The following is an 8,798-nucleotide window of genomic DNA, read 5'->3' on the forward strand; positions in this document are numbered from 1 at the left end:
GTCAAAAAGGCCCTCCACACTCGTGCGCGAATCGAGGCGCGAAGCCGCGAACGCGAGTGTGGAGAGCCCTCGCATCGATTTCGCAGATTGTTCACGCCTTCGCGCCTTATTCCCCGTTATTTGTCGGTATTTGGCCCGCGTCAAAGGAGACGCGAAGCGCGAACTTACAAGACTCCACACTCGCGATCGCTTCGCGCCGCGATTCGCTCACGAGTCGGTTAATCTGAACTGTCATAACCTTCTATGGCGGCTACTTGATTATATTGGGTGCGAACTTGATCAACCAAAAATCAATTTAACAGTTTGTTAACGCGCCCCACTCGCGGACTCGCTGATCGGGTCCCCGCCTCCCGCGCTCGCTCCCCGCGGGCCGCCACCGCCGGCCCGTCGCCTCATCGCGCGCCGGCATTCATTCCTCCAGCGCTCTCGACCAGAGCGCGCGCGCACACCGCTAATCAGTGCTCGCGATACACGTACCTATTTTTTATGTAATTTAATCGCTCAGACCAATATACGGTTTTAAAGTACAATTTGGTGTCGTCTTCATCATTTACGAACCTTCGTCAACAAGTTTCGAGCCGGATTCGACGTAAAGCAACTTTAAAGACGCCGTTTCGACGAGGTCCATCAAACACAAAGAAGATAGCGCGCCTGGCCGAGACTACAATCGCCATTTTTATAACATCGGAGTGAATCACCGCGAGCCAACCTAAGCTACAACTACTACAATAAAGCGAAATTTGTGAAGTCATCGTCCTGCCCGAGAATAAAGAAACGAGACATTCAAAACCAGAAAAGGGTTCCACAAACCAAGAACGGCTCCACATACCAGGAAAAGGGTTTGCAGTGTTTATTTGTGAGTCGTTCCTATTTTATTTCTTATTGCGCAGGTATAATTTGACCACCTTTATTTGGTACTTATTTCTTTAATTTTCAATTTAATTCTCTTCTAGCTACTAAAATCACATTCCTGTTTCACGTCACCCAACTCTTAATCAGTCTACATCTTAGTTAAATCGTAATATTTTTTTAATATTCCTTTTTTAATTTACAAGCTTTCTTATCAAGGTTAACATTCCCGTTCATATTTTGGATATTTTTATTACAGTTTTCGTAAAATTAGCTTAAAATTAGTAACCACATTTCAAGGCCTAATTAATTGTATTGCAACCATTTGTGCCAACCGTGTGCCATCATTGCTATATTTTAATATTTACTTGGCACTGACCTATCACACATAGACAGTTAGTCCTCATAAGGCTAATCTGCCAAAAGTGAAGCCGAAACACGATCGATGTGTGCGTGCGACGCTCGTGTCTTACGCTCAGCGACACACACATATATACAAAAACGGGTTGCCAGAGTTCATTTATTCTCCTTAAAGTAGATTGATTTTAACCACATCCTTATACTTGGCTATCAATCATTTGGGAGTGTGTATGTAGATATTAAATTTATAGCAAAAGCTTTCAAGGTTTCTTTTAAGGACTTTGCATTTCTGAACTTAGTGAAATAATGTTTAAATAAAAAACGTTTATTTTTTTATTTTACAAATGTGCACAGATAATAGCTGGTAGAAATGGTAGAATTGACTTTGGAATAATGATTTTAAATGATAAATATTTAATGACGATCATTTGGATTCGATTTGGTTTGATTTTATTTGATATCTTACATTTAATATTTTCTTCGGGTTGGTGTGATGAAAAGTTTTGTGTTTCACTTGGGGCAAAATTTGTTTAACTCTCGTAACTTGAAACCCTCGCAACGCTCAAGATTCCATTTTTAGAAATTTTGGGATCTTTATCTACTTAGCTCGATAATATTGCTAATTAGCACGAGCGGTTAAACAACAACTTTCACTCTTGTAAAACAAATAACTATTTATCGTCAGTACTAGTAATTGTACCTGCCGGCCTAGCCAAGGTTGCAATCGCTATTGCTTCGACAACGAAACGCTTTGTGTCTCTCGTCTCTCTATCAGTCTTCCATATAAGTGCGACAGTGACAGTTGCGTTTCGTTTTTACAGACCTTAACTGTAACACCTGTGTTCCACAAATACAATTTACTTTTCTTGCTCATCAAAATGGCGAGAGCATATTCGACTATGTTTAGTCGGTTTCCATATTGCATCGTTCCAATTTAATCTAATTTTTTCCGTCCATCTCGCAGACAGAAGCGGATCAGTCGGAAATCTAAAACGAATATCACACATAATAAAAATATGAAATTAAACTGTAATTTTATAAAAGACAAAACATAATTTGAAATAAAAGAATGAAAAACTAAAAAAGAATATTTTCTATAGTCATACAAGGACCGTAAAGTAAGCATATTAATTTTATTTTATCAATGTAATCGTCATGCCTCATTTCGAGGAAAAAAGATTCATGTCACCTGGCAACATTTATAAGTAATGGCGGCTGACGAAAATTTGGATTTTTGTATTTACAATTACGTAAAAATATCACATTAAACTGGATATTTACGCGTGAAATGTTATATCAGGCGGTTTGTTTTTATTCACTGATGTGTTGTGACACCCATTCACCGCACAAACAACCATCTTTCTTGTATTTTTTAATTTATAACCGGGAGGTGTACACAAACCAACTCGACCTTGAGTACTGCAAGGGCCGTTCGGATACGATGACACGAGGGCGACATAATGTCATACTCGAAATGGCTTCACTAGGGATGTACAGACTAGGCATCTAGGCTAATTATAAATCTATGTTTACTTGGAATATTCCAGAAATCTGCACGTGTTCGTATTTTTGTACCTACACGTAACCAAGCCGTGCCGGGGCCGGAGCTACAGCGTGCACGTGCACGTGTACACCTGCTTCCGTCAGTGTTCGCGCTTGCTTGCCTGCCTGCCTCCGCCACGCCACGCCACGCCACGCCATTGCCTCTCGCACGCGTGCTATTTGCAAAATTTCAAAATTTACGTATCGCTTCACACACTATATTATTTCACATTTTTTAATTTAAGCACTTGCTAATCACATTTTCCTATTGCAGCTGGAAATTTGAATTCTATCGCCATTTCTATAACTTTTAACTAAATTTTCACTTTCTATCACAAATCCTTTGTTTTCTCTAAAAACTTGAATTTTTAAATACTGCACGCATTGCCAAAATGGATTTAAAAAATCTCAAAAAAACACGTGCCTCTTTCAAATCAAAGCTCACCATATTTAAATCATATTTAGAGCCTCTTTTGTCATGCCATACGCTAAATAATTTGCAAAATCATGAGCTGAATACCAGATTCATTAAAATCCAAGATATGTACAATGATTTTGATTCAGTTCAAACTGATATAGAAAATTTGACGGAAATTCCAGGTGACGAGCACACAGAACGGGAAAATTTCGAGACAAGCTACTTTGGTGCCTTGGCTGCTGCGCAGGAACTGCTCAGCAGGCACACCGCGGCTGGTGCTGCTTCTGCGGCGCCTGAGGACAATCTGGTAACGGGTTCCAATGTCGTTACTGCACTCACAGGTGGGCCAAATATTAAATTACCTACAATTCATTTACCTACCTTTTCTGGGCGCTATCAGGACTGGTTAGAATACCATGATACCTACAAATCTCTCATACACGATAATCAATCAATTCCAATCATCCACAAATTTCATTATTTGCGAAGTTCATTGAAAGACGGTGCTTCACTCGTAATTAAATCACTAGAGTTCTCGTCTGATAACTATAAGGTCGCATGGGATTTGCTTTGTGAACGTTACACAAACGATAGAATATTGGTAAATAATCACTTAAATGCATTATTTAACATAAACCCCGTGCTTCAAGAATCTTCAAGGGCCTTACGAAATACCATAGATTTAGTCAATAAAAATCTCAGGGCTTTGAAGACTCTTAATTTACCCACAGAGCACTGGGACATCCTCATAATCCACATGGTAACTAGCAAACTCGATTCAGCCACTTTGCGCGATTGGGAAACCGAGCGCAATAATATTAAAAAACTACCAACATTAACGGAATTTACCACTTTCTTAAGAAATCGCGCAGATTTGCTAGAAACCATGGAGGAGGCACAAACACTAAATAAACCACGTCGACACAGCGACATTACTCACAATCGTCCTAAATCATTTCTTGTAAACCATGCTCAAAATCAGACTCAGTATAAATATAAGTGTCCTGTTTGCAAAAATAATCACTCAATTTATCAATGTACTAAGTTTAAAACAATGCCAGTTGAATCCCGCATTAATAAAGTGAATCAATTGAATCTTTGCACAAATTGTTTGCGATCAGGACATGACGAACAACGTTGCAGGCTGAGCTCATGCCGGCTTTGCACACAAAGACACAATACCATGCTACATATAAACAATCAAGCAAAGGCAGACCCTAAGTCTTCCACATCCAAACCTAATGATTGTGTAGCATCACCAACTCTAAAAGAGCATACACAAGCTCCACAACAAATTACAAACAGTGCTGCTTTATGCTCCACGTTCGGTAGCCATCGTGTACCGTTATCTACAGCTGTCATCAACGTCAGCGACTATGATGGCCACACACACCAAGTTAGAGTTCTCTTGGACAACGGAAGTATATCTAGTTTCATTACCAAAGATCTTCAAGCAAAATTAAAATTACCTTCTTATTCCACTAGCATATCCGTCACAGGGTTAGAAAAGAAAAGATCAAGCATCACCGAACATTGTGATATAACCATAACTTCACGTACGCAAGATTACACAGCAGAAGTCAATTGCTTCGTTGTCCAAGAGATCACTGATATGATTCCATTCACCAAACTAAATTGTGATTCGTTCACTATTCCCCCTCACATCCACCTAGCGGACCCGAACTTTCACGAGCCATCCGAGGTGCAGATGCTGCTGGGTGCAGAACTCTTTTGGGAGTGCCTTACATACAATCACATATCAATGCCTTACATACAATATCCCTGGGCAAGAAAAAACCCGTCCTAGTTGAAACAACACTCGGATGGCTTGTTGCAGGTTCTATACATACACAAAATTCTAAACAAAAGCAACCCTATACAGTCCATTGCAATCTAATCAATAACATTGAGCTCGATGCAAAACTAGACAAGTTTTTTGAACTAGAATCAGTTCCATCCACTCAACAAATCCACACTAAAGGTGAGAGTGAATGCGAACGCATATTTACACAAACAACAACCCGCCACCCAGATGGTAAGTTTGTTGTCACAGTACCATTAAAAGAATCTCCTGAATGTTTGGGCGATTCTAAAACACAAGCATTACTTCGATTTCAAGCATTAGAGCGTAAATTCAAGCGCAATCCAGAATTCAAACAAAAATACATAGAATTTATTGACGAATACCTAAGATTAGGTCACATGTCAGAAAACACTGACATACATACCAACGAAACTTCATATTTTTTGCCACATCATGCAATTTGTCGCGAATCCAGTCTAACTTCTCGCTTGCGGACAGTTTTTGATGGTTCTGCAGTTTCTAGCTCAGGGAAATCATTTAATGACATACAATACGTTGGGCCGACTGTACAAGACGATTTGCTAAGCATATTAATTCGATTCCGACAGCATAAATTCGTAGTCACTTCAGATGTCCAAAAAATGTACAGACAAATCTATGTAACTGAAAGTCAAAGAAGTCTGCAGCAAATTCTGTGGCGCTCAGACACTTCACAACCAATCAAACAATATAAATTAAATACTGTCACTTATGGGACATCCAGTGCTCCATATCTTGCCACCAGATGTCTTGTACAGTTGGGTCAAGAATGCGCAGAAAAAAATGTAAGTGAAACAATCTTACACGATTTCTATGTAGATGACTACATCTCAGGAAATGATGACAAAGCCACTCTGTTAGAAACATGCAGAGGCGTCATTAAAACACTAGAAAGTGCTCATTTTCATTTAAGAAAGTGGCGTTCAAATACACCATCATTACTTGATAATTTAGTTGCAGAAAACAGTAGCGATGAACTATTTAAATTGGACACAGAAAATCACTCGAAAACCTTAGGTTTACTTTGGTCATGTCAATCTGATGAGCTGCTGTTCTCTGTAGCTGAAAATCTAAAACCCAAACCCACAACCTTGAACCCTGCCGACATAGGTAGTAGGGGTCAGAGCGCATCAAACCTCAAAAATTCACTTTTGTGGTGGGAAGGACCGCCCTTCCTTCATGAAACGGAAATACAATGGCCTACTCAACCTCAAAACTTACCTTTAGAAAATTTGCCTGAAGTCAAAATACAATGTTTCGTTTCAACTGAACAATGCGAGGATAATTTTACCTCTAAATACTCAAACTTTTGTAAATTGCAACGTATTATAGCATACATGAATAGATTCGTTCATAACTGTAAAAATATAACAAACAAGAATACAGGTCCATTAAAGGTGTCAGAGCTTAATCTGTCTTTACAAATGTTGTGCAAACAAGTGCAGACTGACAAATTTAGCGAGCAACTCTCGCGTTTGCTAAATAAGCGCCCACTTTCTCACAAAGATATTCTGTTGAAATTTAATCCATTTGTAGATACTTTCGGAATTATGCGAGTAGGCGGTAGACTTGCAAGTTCATATTACGATTATAACACAAAACACCCTATTTTATTACATGCATCGCATCACATCACTAAAATATTAGTACACCATTACCATCGAATGTTGATGCACACTGGACCACAGCTGATGCTAGCAACATTACGTCACAGGTACTGGATAATTAACGGCCGTAACCTTTGCAGACAGACTTCACAAAGCTGCATTACATGTTTAAGATACTCGGGTAAAACTTATCAGCCAATTATGGGCAACTTGCCACTGCAAAGGGTACAGTCCGAATATGTATTTGCTAACACATCCTGCGACTACGCTGGGCCAATCCTGATAGCGAGCAGAAAGGGTCGTGGTTGTCAAATGAAGAAAGCATATATAGTTGTTTTTGTTTGTTTGGCAGTGAGGGCCGTACACTTGGAGCTCGTCACTGATTTGACAGCCATGGGCTTTATTGCCGCTTTAAATAGATTCATAGCCCGCAGAGGCAAACCAGCCACCATTTTGTCAGATAATGGTACTTGTTTCATAGGGGCTAGTAACGAATTAGCAAAGTTCCTTAAAAATAATTCTGAAGAAATAACGTCATATTCAGCTACAAAGGAAATAGAATTCAAATTTTGTCCTGCTTATAGCCCACATTTTAATGGTTTGGCGGAGGGCGCAGTTAAGCAGGTAAAACATCATTTAAAACGAGTTACCTCAATGGCTCACTTAGATTATGAAGAGATGGTTACATTTTTGGTTCAAGTTGAAGCTTTGCTTAATTCTAGGCCTTTAACCCCTATTTCATCTGATCCCTCAGATCTTACTCCTCTCACCCCTGCGCATTTTTTGATAGGCCGAACGCTCACTATGATACCTGCTCCCTTGGTGCAAGACTCGCCGATACATACCCTAACGAGATATCAGAGAATAGAAGCACTAAAAGCGCATTTTTGGAAGCGGTATTATAAGGAATTCATTTCAGAACTGCAGGTCCGAAACAAATGGCGCAGGGATGGAGGCCAGCTGAAGCTTGGCGAGATGGTTCTCGTCAAGGACGACCGCTTGCCCCCCAGTAGATGGCTGCTTGGGCGAGTCACCGCAGTCTACCCGGGCAACGACGGAGTCAGCCGCGTCGCTGACGTCACCACCACCACAGGGACGCTGAGAAGGGCCTACAACAGGCTCTGCCCGCTCCCACTGACATTGGACCAGGATGGTCCAAGGGGGCCAGCTTGTTAACGCGCCCCACTCGCGGACTCGCTGATCGGGTCCCCGCCTCCCGCGCTCGCTCCCCGCGGGCCGCCACCGCCGGCCCGTCGCCTCATCGCGCGCCGGCATTCATTCCTCCAGCGCTCTCGACCAGAGCGCGCGCGCACACCGCTAATCAGTGCTCGCGATACACGTACCTATTTTTTATGTAATTTAATCGCTCAGACCAATATACGGTTTTAAAGTACAATTTGGTGTCGTCTTCATCATTTACGAACCTTCGTCAACACAGTTCCCAGTTTGAATCAGTGCCTTGCCGCAAACTAAATCCGATCAGCTGACGCTTCGGCGCCATCTTGCCGCGAACCAAACTGCGAAATCGCCGTGAAGTTGTGCGAGTGTGAAGTCTACGTCAACGTGGCGGTATGTTCGCTCCGCGAAGTCGCGCCCCGATTCACGCGCATAGTCTGAAGGGGGCTAAAGAATTGGACTTCAAGATTTGTCCAAATTCTAAAAAGTATTGTGGATGTGAAGATATGTAACCTCCTTGTTTGTTTAGCTGATTTTGGTAGTTGCCTAACAATCTTGTTTGACATGTTTTTTTAGTAAGTTGACTTGATAATATAAGAATATTGAATGAAGTATGTTATGAATTAAAATAAGACTTTAATTTACGTTAGAAATTATATTTCCGTGCAAAGTTTTTCCAAATATAGTGAAACAAACTTCAGAGAAAGTGTCGTATTTTGCGTCAAAATCGAGACTTATTGGGGTGGCAACGGCCAAGGCATTATCATACTTTTGCGTACGATAATGCTCTTTGGAACGTATATCGTACCGGAGCCCAAATTATCCTACGTGTACGATAATTATCGTACGCCTGGCAACACTGAGTCAAACAAAAACATGAATTAAAGCGCCAATTACATCCACACTTCCCGATATTGCGCCCGAAATCAGTCCCGGAAAATGTTTATTGTTTGAAATTTTTGCATATGAACCATTTTTTTACATTTCAAATATTGTAAACGAT

The 8,798-nt window shown here is 40.7% G+C and overlaps 1 protein-coding gene across 1 annotated transcript; it reads left to right on the forward strand.

Moving 5' to 3' along the window:
• Positions 1 to 302: 302 nt before the first annotated feature.
• Positions 303 to 8,015, forward strand: LOC133516919 (uncharacterized). The gene is made up of 2 exons (XM_061849961.1): positions 303 to 3,483; positions 7,410 to 8,015. Exons 1-2 carry the CDS (start codon positions 3,144 to 3,146, stop codon positions 7,793 to 7,795), a joined length of 726 nt encoding a protein of 241 aa, XP_061705945.1. The 5' UTR covers positions 303 to 3,143; the 3' UTR covers positions 7,796 to 8,015.
• The last annotated feature ends 783 nt before the right edge of the window (positions 8,016 to 8,798 follow it).

The sequence above is a fragment of the Cydia pomonella genome, chromosome 4 (genome assembly GCF_033807575.1).
Source record: "Cydia pomonella isolate Wapato2018A chromosome 4, ilCydPomo1, whole genome shotgun sequence".
Lineage (NCBI taxonomy): Eukaryota > Metazoa > Arthropoda > Insecta > Lepidoptera > Tortricidae > Cydia > Cydia pomonella.